The sequence below is a fragment of the Hypoxylon fragiforme genome, assembly GCF_022984875.1.
Source record: "Hypoxylon fragiforme strain CBS 206.31 chromosome Unknown GGS25scaffold_3, whole genome shotgun sequence".
NCBI classification, from domain to species: Eukaryota; Fungi; Ascomycota; class Sordariomycetes; order Xylariales; family Hypoxylaceae; genus Hypoxylon; species Hypoxylon fragiforme.
The window spans coordinates 1,683,072-1,704,223 of NW_026054758.1; the positions used below are offsets into that span (position 1 = coordinate 1,683,072).

General features: G+C 46.5%; 7 protein-coding genes across 7 annotated transcripts; 4 read left to right on the forward strand and 3 right to left on the reverse strand.

The window, feature by feature from the left end:
• Nucleotides 1-46: 46 nt before the first annotated feature.
• On the reverse strand, nucleotides 47-1,522 carry GGS25DRAFT_519391 (uncharacterized protein; the record flags this gene model as incomplete). Its single annotated transcript, XM_049263698.1, has 3 exons — nucleotides 47-858; nucleotides 914-1,307; nucleotides 1,370-1,522. The coding sequence occupies 3 exons, from the start codon at nucleotides 1,520-1,522 to the stop codon at nucleotides 47-49; spliced, it is 1,359 nt and encodes a 452-aa protein (XP_049118862.1).
• Nucleotides 1,523-3,337: 1,815 nt separating this feature from the next.
• Nucleotides 3,338-4,469, reverse strand: GGS25DRAFT_529985 (uncharacterized protein; the record flags this gene model as incomplete). Its single annotated transcript, XM_049265329.1, has 3 exons — nucleotides 3,338-3,844; nucleotides 3,966-4,198; nucleotides 4,310-4,469. 3 exons carry the CDS (start codon nucleotides 4,467-4,469, stop codon nucleotides 3,338-3,340), a joined length of 900 nt encoding a protein of 299 aa, XP_049118863.1.
• Nucleotides 4,470-4,945: 476 nt separating this feature from the next.
• GGS25DRAFT_481386 (glycoside hydrolase family 72 protein) lies at nucleotides 4,946-7,490 on the reverse strand. Its single transcript, XM_049260176.1, has 5 exons — nucleotides 7,387-7,490; nucleotides 6,758-7,022; nucleotides 6,499-6,686; nucleotides 5,897-6,415; nucleotides 4,946-5,811 (listed from the first exon to the last, which is right to left on the reverse strand). Exons 2-5 carry the CDS (start codon nucleotides 6,897-6,899, stop codon nucleotides 5,386-5,388), a joined length of 1,275 nt encoding a protein of 424 aa, XP_049118864.1. The 5' UTR covers nucleotides 6,900-7,022; nucleotides 7,387-7,490; the 3' UTR covers nucleotides 4,946-5,385.
• Nucleotides 7,491-9,697: 2,207 nt separating this feature from the next.
• Nucleotides 9,698-11,600, forward strand: GGS25DRAFT_481387 (WD40 repeat-like protein). The gene is made up of 4 exons (XM_049260177.1): nucleotides 9,698-9,794; nucleotides 9,849-9,911; nucleotides 9,977-11,062; nucleotides 11,130-11,600. The coding sequence occupies exons 1-4, from the start codon at nucleotides 9,792-9,794 to the stop codon at nucleotides 11,313-11,315; spliced, it is 1,338 nt and encodes a 445-aa protein (XP_049118865.1). The 5' UTR covers nucleotides 9,698-9,791; the 3' UTR covers nucleotides 11,316-11,600.
• Nucleotides 11,601-11,954: 354 nt separating this feature from the next.
• GGS25DRAFT_181801 (NAD(P)-binding protein) lies at nucleotides 11,955-13,212 on the forward strand. Its single transcript, XM_049256632.1, has 2 exons — nucleotides 11,955-12,523; nucleotides 12,582-13,212. Exons 1-2 carry the CDS (start codon nucleotides 12,056-12,058, stop codon nucleotides 13,188-13,190), a joined length of 1,077 nt encoding a protein of 358 aa, XP_049118866.1. The 5' UTR covers nucleotides 11,955-12,055; the 3' UTR covers nucleotides 13,191-13,212.
• A 3,301-nt stretch (nucleotides 13,213-16,513) lies between these two features.
• On the forward strand, nucleotides 16,514-18,910 carry GGS25DRAFT_181866 (kinase-like domain-containing protein). Its single transcript, XM_049256634.1, has one exon. It carries the CDS (start codon nucleotides 16,613-16,615, stop codon nucleotides 18,389-18,391), a length of 1,779 nt encoding a protein of 592 aa, XP_049118867.1. The 5' UTR covers nucleotides 16,514-16,612; the 3' UTR covers nucleotides 18,392-18,910.
• Nucleotides 18,911-18,993: 83 nt separating this feature from the next.
• Nucleotides 18,994-20,781, forward strand: GGS25DRAFT_181828 (PCI-domain-containing protein). Its single transcript, XM_049256633.1, has 3 exons — nucleotides 18,994-19,435; nucleotides 19,509-19,591; nucleotides 19,666-20,781. Exons 1-3 carry the CDS (start codon nucleotides 19,257-19,259, stop codon nucleotides 20,670-20,672), a joined length of 1,269 nt encoding a protein of 422 aa, XP_049118868.1. The 5' UTR covers nucleotides 18,994-19,256; the 3' UTR covers nucleotides 20,673-20,781.
• The last annotated feature ends 371 nt before the right edge of the window (nucleotides 20,782-21,152 follow it).

Genomic DNA, 21,152 nt, shown 5'->3' on the forward strand with positions numbered 1-21,152 from the left:
CATTCCTCTTTCTTCTTTCTTCTTTCTTCAGTTTTCATTCTCAAAATCAGAACAAATTCGCAGAGGGTATCAACACAGAGCCAACGTTTAATATAACCACCAATAAGCTTGCCCAGAGTAAAGAAGCCAAAACGGCACGATCTTGTAAAGCTCTCAGGTGTCTGCTGTGGTTTACAACGTGGACGCCAAAGACCCTGTGCCAAATTGGCTTCTCTTGATATAGTCGGACCCACGGTTCTCCCGCGAAATCATTAGCTGGACCCAATGCTTGCAGACTCCATTTCCTTGGTGGATTTGTTTGTGGTATATCGTTCCTCTTGTGCTTTGCCGGATCTACCGGGCTCTTCGGTTCTGCCTGTTTTCCCTTCACCCCTGAAGGTGATGCGCTCTCACAGTCCAAACCTGGGACCTGCTCCCATGGCCGTAATTGACGCTTGCGATTCATATATAGCCTGATGCTTATTCCACGTCCACTTATAAACAGGATGTAAAGCCCAACGTACCAGAGCGGCAAGGCAGATAATCGGACTAGACGGTTGAAACTGGAGAGGATGAGAACCAAGTCTATCGTCAATGCCAAAACAATCAAGAGAGTTCCAACAGCCCTGGCAAACAACGCACGTGGTCGATTAATATTTCGCAAACTCCAACGAATGAAGTTGGGATGGCTATACCCTCGCAGCATCGCCTCGGCAGCTACAAAGGCCGGTAGAAACGCAGATGGGTGCGTTGTGTGTTGAAGCGCGTGCATACAATTTGTCCAGTCCTGAAGCGTCAAATTTAACCTCCGCGGTCCCAGAGTTGAGATGTAATGGCGTGCAACTTGCGAAACTTCGTCTCGAAAAGGCTGCCCCGAGACTTCTCCGATGTTAATACCTAATCATGAAGGGCAAAAACTAACGATTTTACTCACAAGGCTGCCATTGCCATTCATCTTGAATTTCATCTGTTATACCCAACTTGGGTACCGGTGTTCGCGGCCTCGAGAAGTTTGTTTCTATTTGACTATCCCTATCCTCAGCACCGCCAATGGGTTCGCTTCGTCGAGAAGTCTTCGTGGCGTCTTGGGTTAAGATCGTAAGTATACGATTCAGCTTGTTCGTTGTTTCTTCTAATTTAATGGATGTCGAATGGGATCGATGGTTTGTCCTCCTGCTAGTAACCCAAACCGAAGACCGTTCTTTCTCCCCCTCTGGCAACTGACACCATCTCTCAACATAGTTGCAGTACCAAAGGAAAAATTGGAGATTCTCTGCGTTACGCTCCACGTATACCAAATAATCCATGAAGTCACCCAAGGTACATGGCTGTGATACCTGTTAGCCTCATCTACAGAGCACTCAATACTAGGCACCCAGCATATACTAACCGAAGATGCCTTATCCCCGACTATTTCTTCAAAGGCCAGGTTTGTCGGAAAGTTCCTCTTAGATTTCTCTGCATTCTTCCAATAGGAGGCATATTTGGACTCCGTTGGTGGCTTGACAGTGCGGTTGGCTCTACGATAGACAGGTAGCGACATTTCGAAACGGCCAAATCAGGAGGCAAACCGAGAACATCTAGTATTTTTGCTTTCATCTAATATTTATGTTGACAGGACTTGAATCATGATCTTTCGTCTCATGAGAGCTTCGCGAAGCTAATGAATGGTAGAGTAAAGTGTTAAATTACTACGTAGCAGGTTCCCTAAATCAAAAGGGGGTATGACGGCTTATACGAATGGTCCTACAATGCGTTAAGGGAGCCTAGACTATAACTACTAGGTATATAGCTCGAGCTATATTTGATGTGTTTACATTCGTACCCGGCCCATCCTGTTACAGGTGCGTTCTCAGCCTACCAAGCAGATACTATTGGGAAACCCCTTGACGAAGAGCAACACGAAGCATTAGAGCTCTTTGCTCGGCACGGAAAGCTTATTGCTACGTCTGGGATGTGTTGAATCCCGGCTTTATTATTGAAGAACCATGGGGCGGGCTGCTGATCAGTGCTTATTTCTAAAAATGCCGGACCAACATCTATGTGAAGTCGCATCACATCGAGGCTAGAGTAACCTTATTCCAACATGCAATGCATAGGTAAGTGTTATAACCACCTGCTAATTAGTAAGTTTGCCCTTCCTCTTCCTAAGAGGAATGCCAACTGGGGGGACAGATAGGACGATTAGTCAAGAATGGCACATCTAGACCACCATGCAGACCCAAATATCGCTTCCTCAAGATGAGCTGACAATGGGGTAGTAAAGGGCACACATACATACATACTCGAAGGAATCATCTAAAATGTCCTAAGTGTTGGAGCCGACATCTATCAATTAATTAACATGATACTCTACGGTATGTAGGTAGGCATCCTGCCTATCAGATCCGCCATTCCCGCTTCCTTCAAGTTTCAGAAGATCTAACAACAACACCCAAAAAGTGTTGTGTGTATATATACATGTCTACTATATATGCTGCTAGAACTTGGCTCCGAACAGCTCCCACGTATCATCCGAAGATATAAAGAGGCCTTTTGTACCTACCTGTAACTTGCAGCTACCACGAATTCACAATTTGATATTGTTCCAAAGCCATATTTACCTAATTGTCGTTGGTTTCATGTGCTGTAGCCAGCCCCCTGAAGTTTTATTAATAGGATCTCATCTCCAGGCGGATCTAGCAAGCCTGCTCTAGGGAGGTGGTAAATATAAATCCCCATCCCTCTCACGCGCAGTCACCCAACACACACCATACCTATCTACATATAGTCCTACAATGCACCAACATTTTATTTTAGGAATTTACCTATACAGACTTCGTTCAAGAATAGATACGCATAAAGAGCGCCCCGTCGTAGACCCAAGTAAGTAAATGCTTGCTGTTACATTAGCCCCCAATAATCACAGATGTATCCATGGAGCACTTCGCTTTTGAGAACACTGCCCACCTACCACTACCTGCCGGCTTGAGAGATATGTCAAGTGGAGGATAAGTCATAGCTGCTGGGAGGCAGCCTTTTTCTATTTTATTTTATTTTATTTTATTATTATTTCTTCTACTGTGGTTCTCGCTCTATCATTTTGGGGATATAAACTTGCCGCTGGACCAGCATTTAGTACATATATAGTTGGTATTGCAATAAGAGCCGCCAGTCTAACAATGAAAATGTTATTATTTATATTTCGAATGATCATACAATCTAATTCAATGCACTACCAGTCTAGGGACTCTTTTCATACCACCCAACCTCACACGCTCCCTTTTCTCTACCATCATTCTCACAATCTCCCTAGCCCACCCCCCTTTTCTTCTTCCGTAACATACAATCTTCTCCCCCAAGTCCCAACCACCGACAATCAAACCCCCCTCCAAACCATAAAATACGCAAACACAGCGGCGCAGCTCAAAGCGCAAACCTCAAGAGACGCACAGCTACTGAACCCAAACTTCGGTCTCGGGCCTTCCGGCGCCGCGCTCAGCGCCGTCTCGCCGATCTTGGGCGTGGTAACCGTAACGCCGTCAGTTGGCGATGCCGTGGGCCCCTGACCACTTTTCGTTGTGGTGGTCGTGGTGGTCGTTCTCGTGGCCACGGGCGACGGAGGGCTCTGGGTCCCGCTCAGCACACTGGACGCCTCGAACCCGGGCGCCGCTCGGTACACTTTCAGACACCCGTCGGCGGCACACTGCGTCCCGTGTGGGCAGCACCCGCCGCCGAGGTGCTCGCCACACGCGCTGGCCGAGCTCTCGCAGGTTGGCGGCTGGTTCTTCGTCTCGAGACAGGGTGAGTTCGAGGGGCAGCAGTATATACCGGACGGGGAGAAGGTGGAGGAGTGGCAGATCATGCCTTCTGGACAGCAGATGTTCTTGTTTTATTTTTATTTTTTTTAGTTGAAAGTTCCACCTATATTATATCGCGCTCGGGCATATGAATGAAGATAGGGGGTTTGGATAGGATAGGGCTGAGGCAGAGATGAAAAAACGAACAGGTTTATTATAAGCCTTGCAGCTATCCTGGTTCTCGGTACAAGCGCCCATCACATCCCTCGGAACAAGCAGCGTGTTCTCGTCCTCGTGCAGGATCACGTCTCTCCCATCACCCGCGGCCGCATCGCCGCCTGCCTTGTTGTGGATGAGGAACGCGCCGCTCGAATAGTACAAGGCGTCGTAGTAAACCGTGAAGACGACGCCGACGATGAGGACGGCGACAACGAGGACGACTAGGCCAATGAGGAAGGCCCATCGTAGCTTCGGCCGGTTCTGGAACGGACACTAGCGGTGCCAGTCCAGCCGTTCCCTGAGAGACCTCCCGTTGATGGCCCAGGGCGCACGCCTGTGGTCGTCGCAGTGCTCCTTGGAAGCGATAGGAGTGGTGCTAGCACCGGCACCGGCGGTGGTACCGGGTTTGGCATTGGCATTGGCGTTGGCGTTGGCGGTAGTGGTAGTGTTGTTGGTAGGCGTCGCCTGCTCTGGTTGAGTTTCCTGTGCCATGGTAGGAGAAGTTTTGAGATATTTCCGAGAGAAAGTAGGTATCTAGGATTTCAAAGTGATAATAAGGTACGTATTATATGGACACCATGCGTTGAAAGTCGGGGTTTAGGGTGTTTCAAGATGTTAATCGACTATAGGTCCAGATGTCTATTGGCTTAGGATTATCAAGAAGTCTTTGGAAGAACCGTTATCTACTCGTTGTACTATATAGTACCCTACCCTGGTAGTTAAATAAATTTGATATTCAAAAGGGGCAGGAATATACTAGGCACCTACCTCTTTCTCTTCTCAGTAAAGTCTGAACTCAAATGTGAGGCCGATGTAGGGTAGGAACGGTGTCCTCGTTTGGGAGGTTATTCATCCCTGATAGGAAGTTACCTAGGTCAGTACTGATAATAAGTCTGATATACCAACGCTACTACATCATTGATAGTACGTACTTAGTACCTAGTAGGCACACGTTGAAGTTCACCCCATACACGCCAGTTGAGGTATCATAGCCAAAATATCATTGAATTTTATAATCAAGCATGGCTCCAGGGGCCTTAAACTCCCTGGCTATAAAGTTGTTGCTTCATGACACTCATATGACATCGTCTGTTTGAAATCCTCAATATCCTCCTCGTATGCAATCCTAATCATATTACCTCTGTCATCGTCTCCGAGCGTCTATGAATCTCTTTGTTATGTACAAATGTCCCTGAAGGAGGGCAAACCCATTACCTAGCCAACGGCTAAAGTCGTTATTGTAAGACAAGAAACACCGTGTACGATGCCTTACTAGCCCCCTCTTAATTTAGAACTCCTGGTAACGTAGTATGTCGAAGAAAGGGATGTGGTGTTTGATAAATAATACCGAATAAACATATAAACATGTGGATTAAAGGTATGCAATCATCGCAACTCTCGGACCCTTTTATAGCCAGAGAGTAAAAATCATCATTACACCCACGAGACCAGCGCCCATACCGGCGATCTCTTTGGATCCCGAGACGGAATTTTGGGTTTCCGACGGGCTAGCGGCAGCTGTGCCCGTAGCACTGGGTACTGATGAGTAGCTACCCGTCAAGGTTTCACCTAGGCTCGGGAGAGCAACGTTGCCGTCGATAAGCCATCCACTGGCTGTCGATGTTGGGCATGCGCGTGTCGAAACCCCATTGGTATCGTAAGCAGATCTGGCCACTCCCGTCGGGGTGATGGTGGCCCAGTGTTTGCTGAGGTTATCGAAGTCAGGAGTAACTGGCGTCGGAGTTCCAGCACGCGTATACCCCCCTACGATGTTTTCTCCTGTGGCAGTCGCGTCGGGTTTAGGGCCATAGGAGATTAAACCATATTCATTGGCCTTGACATATGCATTAGCATGCATGAACAAATTCGACAGCATTTAACTACATAGGAGATTCATTAGGGTTATAAATTAAACATACCTCTTCGATCCATTCGTAGATGATGGCACCGCTCCAGTCGTTGACCATTTCAGGGCCGAATATGGCATCTTGATCATCGAATAGTCGAGGGCCAGGCTTATTGCACCCAGTCTCGGAAAAGAATATAGGCACGGGAAAGTCCTTGGCTTGATCTTGCAAGTTGGCGTAGCCAGACGTTTGGTAGTCAGTGGGGTCACACCACTGATACGAGTTGAGTCCGTAGAAATCGACGTTCTCAGACGCGTTGCCTCCGCAGGTGAGGTAGTCCTGTAGCATAGGTCGAAGCTCCGCGATATCGGTTGCGGAATAGCCAATTGGAATTTTACGGTATCCCTTCGAGTCTCTGTATGCCTTCAGATCTCGGCAGCTGGCCTTGATAAAGGGTGCAGCAAGCGACTGGCTTTCGGTCGCAATGATCTCATTCCCTACAAACAGGCCCAATAAATTATCGTATTCTTGAAAGCTGTCTAAGACCTTGGAGTAGGCATCGAATTGAGTCTGGTTCCACCACGGATCGTTCTATATAAGTTTAGCTTTCCGTGATTCAGGTTAAATCACGAGATATCCTAGGTAAGTGCCTGGCTTTCATGGGTTGAGCTTACAGGCAAGATATATGTATCGAAAGTGTCCATGTCTATCATGGTATATATGCCTGCGTCGGAGAAGGCAGACATACAGCCAGAATGGTCTGCACTCGGATCGACATGGTAGACACGAATGGTGTTGGCACCCAATTCCTTCATCAGCGAAGCGTCTCGTTGACATTGCTCAGTATCAACCAGCGGGTCGTCTTTATGTAAATGCCGAGTTAGAAAGGGGACTTTTATTTTTATATTGTGTATAGTATAGGTCTAAACTCACGCTCAGTGAGCTGATATGCAACTCCTTTTATGAAGAACTGATCGCCATCGCTCGTGAAGAACTTGTTACCAGACGCTTCGATGGTTGGAATGGCGTGGGATAGGGTAGCACTACCAAGCGCTACTAGTAAAGAGGAACGCATAGTGAGCGTCGGAAAGCGATTGTTATAAGATAAATAATAATAATATAGAATATAGCCAAGAGTCGAGCAGAGATATAATCCTAAGTTTTGGTTTTCAAGAATCTCTTTTTCGTCGTATGAGCGCTAGAAAGCTCGAGTTAAAACGATGGTCGAATATGAATATGTAAGTCAAGATGTGAACGAATACATGTAGCTAGCGAGTGAAATGGTCTCCTCCTGGGTTGACTACCTGGGCCTGGGCCTGGGTAGATACTATCACAAATATTAGGAGTAGAGAGGAAAGAATGAAGGATGTAGGATGTAAAAAAGAAAGATGAACTTGTGAGAAGGTCTCACCAATGTCCTAATAGTAAAATGTGTAACACAGTAATCCCGGCCCGTACCTACATACATAGCATGCATACATATGGTACATATAAGCATGTACATGTATGCATCATTACCTAGATCAAACGCACTACTACGGTACTTAAGCATTTTTGCTCACCTAGGTAGTTTAGGTAGTTGTTGACCCCGGTAAACAAAGGATCATCATCTTGATTTTGGGGAAGCTGGAACGACAACGAGCCCTGGGTGCTGGATGCTCATAGGTTGAGAGGACAGAAAACTCCGGGGGGAGCTCCAGATCATCCTGCGACTTACTGAAAAGGTTGTAAATCAAGGATAGAACCGATCGACAAGGGGGCCCCTGGTTACCCTAGCAGCCTAGTGAAAATTCGAAAAGCACCGCAGCTTCTAACGGCCAAACAAACTACGTAACTGTGCGGCGCTAGGGTGTCTTGACTGTGTCCTCAGACTCCTCACTGTCCTGAAAGCGAATGGTTCAATTATGGTTGGACTCGTTGAGAGATCTTCAACATTGAATCTTTCAATGTTGGCTTTGAACAAATCTAGGTTAGTACATATTGTCTTGCATCATAATTGGTTCATTATGCCGTTTGTTTCGAGCTCTTCCTAGGATATGATAATTCATGATAATTCATAACTAATCCTTTTTATGCGTACCATGAAGAAAGGAATGAGGATAACTATTGTTATGCTTCGTCCGAGGCCTGGTCTCGATTGGTCTACTCGAATCTCGAGTAGTACTTAGGGTACATAATAGATAGTATTGACTACCTTACCTAGTAATAGTAGCCACGAAGCATTAGAAAGAAAATGCAAGGCTAGATCCGAAGCGTGGCTCTCCCGAAGTTCAATGTTGAGCCTACTAACCTTCTAGGGTACTAGCCAGTGCTAGGTCAGGTACTGTAGCTGCTTTAAAATGTCCACGGTGGTTCGATTTGAAGGGGCAGAGAACCAAACACTTCGATATGGAATCGACTTTGGAAATTTCGCGCAAAATGTGGAGTGACGTAATTCAGGAGCTAGCTATGCACTGTAGATACCAGACAGGTAGGTATATCAAGTGCTGCTATTCCTCTTGTTTATTCCTTACCTCTATTATGCACATACTTCGTATGTAGTAATCTTTATGCAGATCTTATTATGAATTAGGCCTCATTTTCGTTGTAACTTTCTTCTCAATCCTCTTACAAGACTTACAGAGGCCTCGAAACAACTGGATACTAGTACGTGGGTTTCGGATAGCCGCAGGCTACAGCATAACGATATGTCAGTATAATATATAAATTAGCAACGTCGATATTAAAAAAACCGTTATGGTAGAACAGTTAGCCATGTGGACACAGCATGAACTTGTGTCAAGAAACAATAAAACAATAATAATGAGTGTTGCTATTCGTACTCTTATTTTTTGCTATCGGGGCTTTATTCGTACTTCTATACATCCCATACATCCCTAAAACTTTAAATCCGGGCCTAATCTAGCGCCCCTAGCGCCCCTAGCGCCCCCAGCTGCCCACATCAATCCAATCCAAATAACTCTCTGAAACATATAGCCACAAGCGTGCAACCGGGTTCAATTAAAAGACACTTCAATTACGAATTGATTGATACCGGTCGCAGAATGAGGCGATACTCGGTTGCAAAGTTATTCAAGAAAGTAAGTGGGAGCCCAGGAGGCACGTGACAGCTCCTAGGGCCACACTAAGGGCCCTTAGCGCCCTTGAAGCCCTTAGACCCAAACCTTATTTAACAGTTTCAACTTTGAATAACTTTCTGAAACATAAAGCTAAAAACGTGCAACCGAATTCAATTGAAAGAGAATTCAATTACCGATTGATTGATACCAGCCTCAGTTTGAGGCGATACGTGGTTGAAGAGTTATGTTGGTATTTGTCTCGAGAGCAGTCACGTGACATTTCTTAGCGTGGCCCGAGCGGCTCTAGGGCTCTTAGGCGGCTCTAAGGGTCCTTAGCGTGGCACCAAGAGCTCTTAGTGTGATCTTAAGGTTAGTCACGTGCCGCCCGGCTTGCCACCTACTTTCTTGAATAACTTTGCAACCACGTATCGCCTCAATTCGAGACCTATATCAATCGATTCATAATTGAATACGCTTTCAATTGAATTTGGTTGCACGTTTGTGGCTATATGTTTCAGAGAGTTATTTGGATTCAATTGATGTGGGCAGCTGGGGGCGCTAGATTAGGCCCGGATTTAAAGTTTTAGAGGATGTATAGGAGTGCGAATAAGGCCCTGATAGCAAAAAATAAGAGTACGGATAGCAACACTCATAATAATAGTTATTGAACTTTTAATGGACTCGGAATGGTGTGGGTCCGATAAGCTTGATAACCCTGATAAGATAAGAGTATATTGACAGCTGGTGGCGGCAACTGACAAAGTGGAGACGCATTCTTTTAGCTTTTTTTATCTTTTATCTCGTAGTTAACTTTTTTTTTTTTTTTTTTTAGCAATCGATAAAGTTGAGTGGGTGAACATTTGAGAATATCCAACTTCACCATTGCGACATCTTGGTGCTTTGCAATCATGGTAAGTAACCTCCTTTACCTGTATACTATATTAGATGTACTAATTCCTGAGTAGAAAATAAAGGCCTTAAGCCGTTCAGTTGCGGCATACCAGCCGCCTGGATCCGATGTCCCAAAGGTACATAGACAAGCTCTACGGACTCAACAACTTCATTTGCTTAAGTTTCTTACCATTTCTCTTAGGCGCCTCGTAACCTTGACCCAGCCATCCATCCATTCGAGAGAGCACGAGAATATACACGCGCTCTTAATGCTGTAAAACTCGAGCGCATGTTTGCCCAGCCTTTTGTCGGCCAACTCGGAAATGGGCACGTTGATGGTGTTTACTCGTTAGCTAAGGATCCCAATTCACTCGACAGACTTGCATCCGGTTCCGGCGATGGTGTGGTGAAATGCTGGGGCCTGACTGGAAGGGACCAAGTGTGGAAGACCACGGCGCATGAGAATATTGTCAAGGGGATGGCTTGGACAACAGACCAGAAGCTTCTTACATGTGCCGCAGATAGGTCGATCAAGATCCACGACCCGTACAATACTCCTGACGATTCGGCGCCTATCCACTCTTGGCTCGGCACGAATGCCTTCACAAGCCTAAGCGTACATAGATCGAGAAACGCCTTCGCGGTTGCCTCTGATGTTATATCTGTCTACGACCTTGACCAGTATACTGCTGCGCCGGAAATTCTCCGTTGGCCCTCGTCTGGCGAGACAATAAACTCGGTCGCTTTCAACCAGAGTGAGACCTCCGTGATTGCATCTTGCTCTACGGACAGATCCATTATCCTTTATGACCTTCGCACATCATCGCCACTCGCACGCACTTTCCTCAACTTTAGCTGCAATAAGTTATCTTGGAACCCAGTCGAACCAATGAACTTTGCTGCGGCCAGTGAAGATCATAACGTGTACTTGTTTGACATGCGTAAATTTGACCGAGCGCTCAATGTACTCAAAGACCATGTAGCAGCGGTCATGGATGTGGAGTTCTCACCCACAGGACAGGAGCTTGTCACAGCTTCTTACGACCGTACCATTCGACTATTTGAACGCGACCAAGGACATTCAAGAGATGTGTATCACACCAAGCGAATGCAGAGAGTTTTCTGCGCACGATGGACCCCGGATGCCAAGTATTTGTTGAGTGGATCAGATGATGGAAACATTCGTCTTTGGAGGGCGAATGCTTCTAAACGAGAAGGTGTCAAGTCTGCCCGACAGCGACAAGCACTCGAGTACAACGACACACTATCTGAAAGATTCAGCCACATGGTATGCTTCTGATCCCTGGTTTTTTTCATCATATTCTTGTGATCGTCAGCTAACATATATATAATAGCCCGAGATAAGGCGAATCAAGCGCCATAGACATCTTCCAAAGGTCGTGAAGAAGGCGGGCGAGATTAAGAAGGAGGAACTCAAGGCAATCAAACGACGAGACGAAAACGAGAGGAAGCACACTAAGAAGCAATTCGAGAAGCGGAAGAGTGAACGAGACAAGGTGATACTGGCAAGGGAGAAGTAATGGCATTTAAAAGAAGATACTGAAGGTCGTCCATATGGGACTTTCAGTAACTGCATTTCAAAGGGCGTTATAAGGTTGGCAAAAACTGTGGGAACTTGGTTCATGGTCATGTCCACATTTTGATGATGGATAAAGACTTGAAGCTATTCGGAGTTTCCATCATGAGATGAATAATACGAAGATACCCAGATACATCTCTATACCTAGTACATATGCCAACATTGAACGGTACATGTAGTAACATTGAAGGGCCAAAAGTAGCCAAAAGTCGTACATAAGAAAGTCTAAATGAGACCCCTACATAGATCGGTAAAAGCCGATTGGCCAGGGGTAATGAGAACCTGCCTTAGTCGAAACCCTGAGCGCTTGGACCATTTGTTTCAAGCGCCTAAAAGGATTCGTTTCTGACGTGAAAAGTGAATTGAATTTGGGACGCTGGATCCATCTTAAACCTATTGTAGACAACGTCGACATTAGGCTGGCCCATTTTAACTTCCTTTCTTTTATTTCATCCTATTTTACATCATACGACTCTTGAGTCTTGAGCGTTGAAGAGAATCATTCTTCTCAAGAAAATTCAAAACTAGAAAATACTAATTGTTCGGACATTCTATTCAATCATTTACTTTCGTTTTTAGTGCCTGCTGGCCAGCATTTGTGTCCTCCTAATTACCTACATACTAGGTACCTCTTAGCTACCTGTCTGCCTACCTACTTTTTTTACCTACCCGACCGACATAATGAACTACCCACGACCGCCGTCGGCGCGTGACTCATGGTTTGCGCCTATATCTGTCGATATTCTCCTCAGGGTCCTCAACGTTACGCTGTTACATCCCTTCGTAGCATGGATAATTCCTCTTTGCTTTCGCGCCGAACATCAGGCATGGTCTACTAGGCCTATGATAGTCAGCATTGTGTGGGCGACTATGGTTACTCTTCTATGGATGGGAAATGTCATTAGCCACAAGATTGCGTATGGAATGCACCGGGAGGTAGACTTGAGTGAGGAGGTCATCGTCATAACAGGGGGGGCTAGCGGTCTTGGCTTGTTAGTTGCTGAGGTATATGGCATGAGAGGTGCTACTGTTGCGGTTCTAGATATCGCCGAACTGGAGAGTACCGATGCCCGAGGCATTACCTATTATAAGTGTGATGTGGGTGACAAGGCCCAGATTGCTAGAGTTGCAGCGCAGATAGAGCGTGATGTGCGTATCCTTATCCAATGGTTGTTTGCGACTTTGACTGACAACACAATACTTTTAGCTTGGACCACCTACCATCTTAATCAATAACGCTGCCGATGTCGTTGGTAAGAAGCTGCTCGACATGGAAATAGATGAGGTCGAGAAAAGCGTCACAACAAACCTCTTGTCATACTTCTATACTATCAAGACATTTTTGCCGGGGATGATTCGCAACGAAACTGGTGGCACCATTGTTACCATGTCTAGTGTTATTGGTCATCTCGGCGCGTCTCGCCTCTCGGATTATGCTGCCTGTAAGGCGGGAGTAACCGCATTGCACAAGTCTCTCGCTGCTGAGCTACGGGAGTACCCCGAGATCAAGACGATTCTCGTTACGCCGGGCCAACTAAGTACACCACTTTTCTATGGCGTCAAGACCCCGAATCCATTTATTGCTCCGGTAGTCGAACCCATAGATGTGGCCAAGGAGATAATAAAAGCTATCGACCTCGGCGTTAGCGACCACATCGGGATGCCTCTATATGCGCGTTGGGTGGACTGGTATAATGTGTTGCCCGTGGGTCTACAGCAGATCTGTCGAAGACTTTCCGGTATAGACGCCGGTATGACGACGTTTGTCGGTCGTAGGGGCACGGAGCTAAGGGAGAAGAATGGGCACTCGATCTAGCATCTCAACACTGACCGGGTCAGACCGGGTTGAACAGAGGTGGTTAACGACAGTGACATTGCAATAATACTGCATGACAGAGCCGAACGCTGGCGTTCGTGGATCTGGTGAGATGTAATGTGTACGTGTAAGTTATGTGTATGCGTTGTAGTAAATCAAAAGACTCCAAAGGAAACACATTCCCACTCAAAGCTGATCGTCGAGAAGAATGTCTAGACATGCAGAACGACCCTCGGTATCATTAAGAGGCTGTGCACAAGTCTTGCGTCGGCTTCTGTGTAACCTTGATAAGCTTGAAGCTCAACATTGAATCTCTGCATTCCAATGAATACTTCGTCCCTTTACCTCTTATCCTAAACAAGAGAAATCGACCGAAAATTACCAGTCATAAAAGTCGGCCGCTCTGGCGGGCCACACAGATCCTCAAGTCTTGATTGAGTCCACCAGGCATGTCGCACTGCATGCATGCAATACGTTGGGTGTCTCATTTTCTGACTGAACACGTCGGTCCGAGTACGCTGCCAATGTCACCGCCGCCCACGAGGCAACGTGCAGGGCCGCGTATAACTATGTAGGCTACCTAGGTAAGTAGCTTATCACATTGGCTTATTTGGGGGTTGTGTTGTGCTCTCCCCTTTTCTCCGTCAGGGTGTGAGTAGTAACGTAGATTCAATGGTTAGCGACGTCATTGCTCTAAGGTCTAGGTATGTATAGTATGACTCTGATAGATAGATCAACCTCCCATCTGTCTCCCAATGGCCTGAATGTTTGCCTTCGGTAGACCTTCCCACCGGCCTTGAGTTGTCATGGCTGAGGCCTCACAGGTTCAGTGGATGAGATTACAGATGGCTGAGGACACAAAGCACCTGATATCCTCAAAACTTTGATCATATGATATGATGAACTACCCTAGGTACCGCGTGTATAACACTCCATGGTCTACAGTTCGGAAGAGAAGGTGAGGTACGGTGAGCTTTATCGTGCCACGCATGATACAAAAGTTCTTCTGGTATTCATCGAGTCGGCTTCTAATATTAGCTATATAATATGAACATATATTATCTATGCAACCTTCTCTCTTCTAGATCAGATAAGGACATTATCCATATAGAGTTAAAAGGCATGTGTGTATGTTGTGATACAACATTGAGGTTCAGCTAAGCATGTCTGATGTAGTAATATAACTACCTAAGTAACTGCTCAGATAGCACATACATACCTAGTACTGGTAATCTAGTACGTGCCGATGATGAAAGTCCTCGTTTTAAGCCGTCGCCAGTGACTTCTCGGTTTACCAATTACAATTTCCTATGCGGGGACGAAGATAATTGACACGCGAAGATATGTAGGTACCTACCTACCTGCCTACCTGCCAGGTCCTGCCTAGTACTTAGTACTACTACTATGATAGTAGGTTTGCAGCTAGCAACCGATGTTTCCCTCCTCTTTGAACAAACATCTGAAAACGGAGGGTATCAACACTCGATTGTTCCATATAAATTGCCTACATTGATACTACGATGCAGATACTATGTATATGTATAAAATCAGATACCTACCTACATATGTACCCTACATAGGTACTCTAACTCAATAGATACGTTAATACATACCTAAGTATGTAGTACATACATGTAGTAGTGTGTAGTAGCTAGTGTGTAGGGGAAGGAAAGAGCTACGGTACCTATGTTTGTGTTTTCTCAAAGTTTAATATTTACCTAAACCTAGACTAAACACATGGCATGATACATCCATGGATATAGCACATGATAGCACATGATAGCACATGATAGCACCTGATAGCACCTAATAGCACCTAGGATCGAGGATCATCACTCCCATAATATTCAACCTTCTACCGACTACCTACTACCCAATACCCAGTAGAGTCTAGACACCTACCTAAGATAGGTAACGAACAACAAGATATTAATCGAGGATTTGAGGGGCTTTCAACATCCCTTACCACCCACGCTACCACTCCAATCAATTCGACTTGATCTCCAATGCACTTCCGATGATAAGAAATTAGAATATAACCCTAGCAAAGAAGGATTACTGTACTGATTCTTTAATACATGTACTTCTTGCTGTCCGCCAAGGATTCGCGTCATCCTATGGGGCCTCATCACTAGCAAATACGCGGTTCATCAGCTATCATATTTCATAGATCCCATGTTATTTCGGTGCCATGAATGACACAAGCATTTTCTCATTTTCTAGTAAACGGCCAGACGGAGACCGAATGTTGTTGTACTCCGTGCCGTCTGGTGGACCCGTACCACCGTACTACGAATCCTTCACGACTCGCCAAGTATCCACGGATGCTTTAGACCACCTACTATTTACTAATTCACCAGCACTAGGTCCGAAGCTTCATGAAGATTGAACTTTGTGTGGGGGGCGCGCGGGGGATTCACGCCTTACTTTCACCTACCTAACGTAAAGAACCCCCCTCCAAAAAAAAACGTGGTTGACAAGTTCGTGGGGCCTCCTAGAAGTAGAAGATCGTGTAGGTCAATGTACCTAGATAGGTACAACTGTACGTACGAATAATTGATTAATTGTCTCTAGTTGTCTCTAGGCAGGCATATGCGGCAACAGGAGAATGCCGGTCTCAGGCGTGTTAGCGGACTCAGCAAACAATACATGGCTGCCTGGCAGCCTGCTCGCATAAATGGCGTTCAATGTTCCGATCAACATCGAAGGCCTTTCCGAGGTACTTGTGGGTGGTGCTAATACTATAATCAACGCCTCGGCATGCGTTGATGCTTGTGTCGAGCACATAAAAGCCTCTGAAGCTGTGAAGATGTGAAGCAGTCTCGCATTAGTGGCTCTGACTGGACTGGGGGGTTTTATTGAGAGCTCCAGGGGCGATCCAACAGACAACCCTAAGAGCAGGTAGGTAGGTACTTCACGGCTACCTTCAATTAGTATTGGATTCGATTTCCTTATCTATTGCCTTTGTTCAGCCAATCGCAGCCCCCGGCCATGATTTGCTAAGTTAGTTGCACCAAGCAATCAGTTTTCAGCCAGAGAAACCCCTATCATGTACTCTATCATGTACTCTTACCTATCATACTATGTATACCGCGACTCTTCTGTGCGGATTACCTTGACTAGGTATGGAGGGCTGTCGGCGAATATGCGCTTCGAATGCCTTTCCGAGAAATATTGCCTCCAGGCGCTGTTTGCATTGTGCTGACTGACCTATGCAGCACATGACGGAGGCCTACTCGGTCGCAAGCTCGCCCCCAATTTGTAGATTTTATAAACGCCATATATCCTGCGCTGTTAAGAACACGTTCTATTAAAAATCAGCGCATTATTTCCTACCATAAAATATATGTGCGGCACTCGAATCGCGCCACTGTACTTGCCTTCTAGGTGGATCTACCGCATGGTGTAATGCCACCCTTGCTATGTCGACGGTAACCATGTGGTGGGATTCATCTCGGATTGAAACAACCGTCACTCGACAATTCGTTTGCTCCCATCTTTTCCCCGAGGAGATAAAGCGCCTGGACCTGCCACTGGGCTTTGGCGACGGCTTGACCGATGGAACGTACTGGGAATGGATTGACGAGAAAGCCAAACGTATCTTTCTCATCCTTTTAGACATTGGCGTGCCGGACCAAATATTCGGACTTATTGACGACAGTTGGGATGACGATGATCTGCCGATCCCTTTAGAACAAGTCGACCGGCTGGCGCTTACCCTTACTAGAGATGACAAGTTTGATAAGAAGTTCTATTCCCGCCAGTACCACTACCTACTCAAATTCGTGGAAAAGGGAGACCACGTAGTGTACGACGACCCGGAAGTCGTGCCAATAAATGTGGATAAGCGCCCCGGGCTGAGTCTCAACAACGCCGTGGATAGGGTAGAGTTGCCAAACCGGCCTGGTCAAGTTTTTTCACGGCGTCGCATTCCGACTGGGACCGGTCCTGGCTTGTTGACGGAAGATGAACTCGTGTTCGAGATCAATAAAGCAAGGAGTATCGAAAATGACCATATCATGTCTTACTTTGCGTCCTACATACACCAGGGCTCGGTCTACGTTCTATTCACCTTGCCCAATGACTTCAGCCTCAAGTCCCTCTTAATTGCGATGCCTGGTCCGTTGAAGTCATTGGCCAAACAAGACCGGCGACGCTTGCTCATGAACTGGATCCATTGCCTGGTTGATACGCTCTGCTACCTCCACAATCGAGGTCTATCTCACGGCAATATCAAACCATCAACCATACTTTTCAACTCCGATAATCACATTTTCTATACAGACATATCTCGGCTCAATACTGAAGTAATGGCGTATGCTATGGACCGATCCACTTTCGATAAAGAATCATACGACTACGCAGCCCCTGAACAGTGGTATCGCCCATCGTCAACCAACCACTCTAACGTACATCGCAGGAGCACTCTTCTTGCTTCTTCCGCTTCCATCTCATCCTCGGAACATTCTGCATTTTCTATTAATCGCGCGGGTTCAGATGGCGGGTATTCGGCTTCGATGCCGCATGCACCGACCCCTTCTCTCAACCCTCAAGCAGCCGACATATTTTCGCTAGGATGTGTGATACTCGAGTTGCTAAGTTTACAAATGAAACGGCAGACTCGATCATTTGCGTCTCATAGGGGGGCAAAACATAAACAAGCTGGACGAGGCGGCGCAGTGCTGGATTCATCGTTTCATAAAAACCTCGGGCAGGTGGAATCCTGGATGGCTGGCCTGGTAAAGGAGGCGTCGAAGAAGGATGACCAAGTTTTCCGTGGAGTGGCGCCGATGCTACACGTGGTGGCGCGAATGCTCTCGGCTGTCCCACACGAAAGACCGACGGCTTTGGAAGTTGAGCGATGCACGTATAGGATCCTGACGGAGAATTGCCAGATCTTGGAGCCTCATTGCGTTCACCAGTACGGTGGCTGGGGTTTCGGCATCGGTAATTTGCATATCAACGAAGAAGACGAGAACTTTCATATCGCGCCAAAGAGACACAGTGGCCCAGTTAGACCAAGCTCTTCTCGAATAGGAGCTTATAGACCATTGAGCAGCAGCTCTATCCAAGAGAGGGAGACGGCGGGTAGTAGTAGCTCGCAGGCGATGCAAAATAGCCAGATGAACAAGGTGCGCACTTGGCAGGCTCACTTATACACAGGTAACGGATACAACCTCCCCAATACTTTTTCAGAGTAGAGGTTCAACTGACACTCTGGGGTGCGATGACAGAAGCGACAAGCCCTGTATGATTTTAAAGGAATGAGGGATGAAGAATAATGAAATGGGCTAGCTACCGGACACATAGGAGTTGGGGGAGCGGGATATTTGACGCAACATCTATAGAACCCAAAAGTAACTCGGCGGCACTTGTGTGTGTTTGATTACTCTCGCTTTTTGGGGATATTGGAAACGGGAGAGAGGGTAGTTTTCACTCTGTATACTGATATGGCTTGGCTACGTATGTAAACACCCACCTACCACATACAGTATATTGCCGTAGACAACTGGCCTTGATCTCGGTTGATTCTATAGGATGATGGGGAGTTGGATATTGATGCTGGCGTCTCATATGAGATTTTTTATGTTTAATACCATATCGATTTTTTTCCCCTGGGGTTTCTTTGGGCTATCTTCTTCTTCGTGAAGGACTGCAATCTTCATTTATATACTCGTGTTAGAGGGTATGTAGGTATATGAAGTATCAGGTACCTTTGCACCTTCAATAATGTTATACGGAACGGAAGCTGGAATTACTCCGGCATACTAGTCTAGGCAGGGTGAGCTGCGTCAGTAACTGTCCCCACTTTAATAACGAATGGCAAGGCTGGAGCTGCAGTCGCTGCCCGTTGAGCTTCAGAAGGCATACCTTCCAATACCTTAGTACTACCTAGTACTGTATGTTAAGTAGCACCTTTTGTATCTTTACATATTTCATGCCAATTCGCAACCACGCGACTCCTAATTTGATCCAATAACCGAACATAAACTTTACTTTTCTATTTCCAACATCTATCTGATCTTTATCAATCTTCACCTCTTTCCGAGTACGCACAACATCAACATGGCTGCGACGAAGCAGTCTGTGAAGGAAGCGCAATCGCTTGCCAGCACCGACCCGCGAAAAGCTGAAGCTATCTACAAGGATTTCATATCTAAACCCCCCTCAGTTACCTCGGACGCAGCTATCAAGGAATATGAAACCGCTCTCATAAGTTTGGGTGAGCTGTATCGGGATGAGAAGTGAGTAAAGCTCTGGTCATATTAGTTTTGCCCGCTGTGTCTATATTTGGCTGACTGACTGTTTGTGTCTTAGGAAGCCGAAGGATCTTGTCGACCTCGTTACCACTAGCAGAACTGTCCTCTCAAGCTTTGCGAAAGCCAAGACAGCCAAGTTGGGTACGTTGTATAAACCTATATACCAGATCGTCACTGTATAGCACGAGCCCTCTTCTAATATCCTTCCTACGTAGTTCGTCAACTCCTTGACCTTTTCGACGCTATCCCGAATACTACCGACATCCAGATCGGTGTTACCAAATCATGCATAGAATGGGCTACCTCCGAGAGACGAAGTTTCCTGCGCCAAAATCTCGAGACGAGACTCGTTGCCTTATATATGGCCAAGCAATCATACTACGACGCCCTAACCCTCATCAACGGCTTATTGCGCGAACTGAAGCGCCTCGACGACAAGTTAGTGCTGGTGGAGGTTCAACTGCTAGAGTCAAGGGTATACCATGCATTGGGCAACAACTCCAAGGCCCGCGCTGCTCTCACGAGCGCCAGAACAAGCGCCGCCTCCGTATACACCCCTCCCTTACTCCAAGCCAACTTAGATATGCAGTCGGGTATGTTACATACTATGGATCAGGACTTCAACACAGCATTCTCCTACTTCATCGAGGCCCTCGATGGTTATCACACCCAGGATGAGCCTGCTAAGGCTACCGCTGCGTTGCAGTACATGCTATTATGCAAAATCATGCTGAACTTGGTTGATGATGTAAACAACCTGATGGCGTCGAAGCAGGCACAGAAGTACGCCGGCCAGAATCTCGAGGCTATGAAGGCTATCGCACGCGCACACTCGAACCGCTCTCTGGAAGAGTACGAACGCGCGTTAGCAGCATACCGATACGAACTAGGCAGCGACGCCTTTATCCGTAACCACTTGCGCCGCCTGTACGACGCCATGCTTGAGCAGAATCTAATCAAGGTTATCGAGCCCTTCAGCCGCGTCGAGATTGCTCACATTGCGAAGATGGTGGGCCTCGACACTCAGCAGGTGGAGCGCAAACTTTCCCAAATGATTCTAGACAAGGTTATCATCGGTGTGCTCGACCAGGGCGCTGGCTGCCTGATTATCTTCGACGAGACGCAGCGCGACGAATCATACGATGCTGCTCTCCAGACCATCGAGAAGTTGAGCAACGTCGTCGATGTGCTCTACACTAACCAAGCTTCTATGCTCGAGTAGTGGGTGACCTATCTACCTAGCTTTGAAGTCGGAGAGGCGAGGGAAAGGAACCCCCCGAGGCGGACGCGCACGACCTTGCAACGAATAGAAGGGAGATGAGATGAGGACGGGGCATGCAGTGGCAGGCATGGTTTGCCCTGCCGTTGTAATATGACTAGATTACCCAGGTACTTACTTACCAGAGGTAGATACAGCAGCAACCAGCCGACGGGGCCTTATCAAAAAGAAATAAAGAAAAAGAAAGATATTAAGCCTCGATCGACGTCAATTGTTAGGACCCTAGACGCCTCCATTATTGTGTTATGTGTGCCATTGCTTTGCTTTGCTGTTTGGGTTCTAGGAGTATATCTATTTGTGTGTGATGTGAATTGTGAATGCTATTTCTTGAATAATGTTGTCGTTGCCTTTTCTACTAGGTAGGTAACCCCTGGCCCCTATCTTTCAGGAGGTAGGTATGAGAGTGTTAAACCACCTTGATTC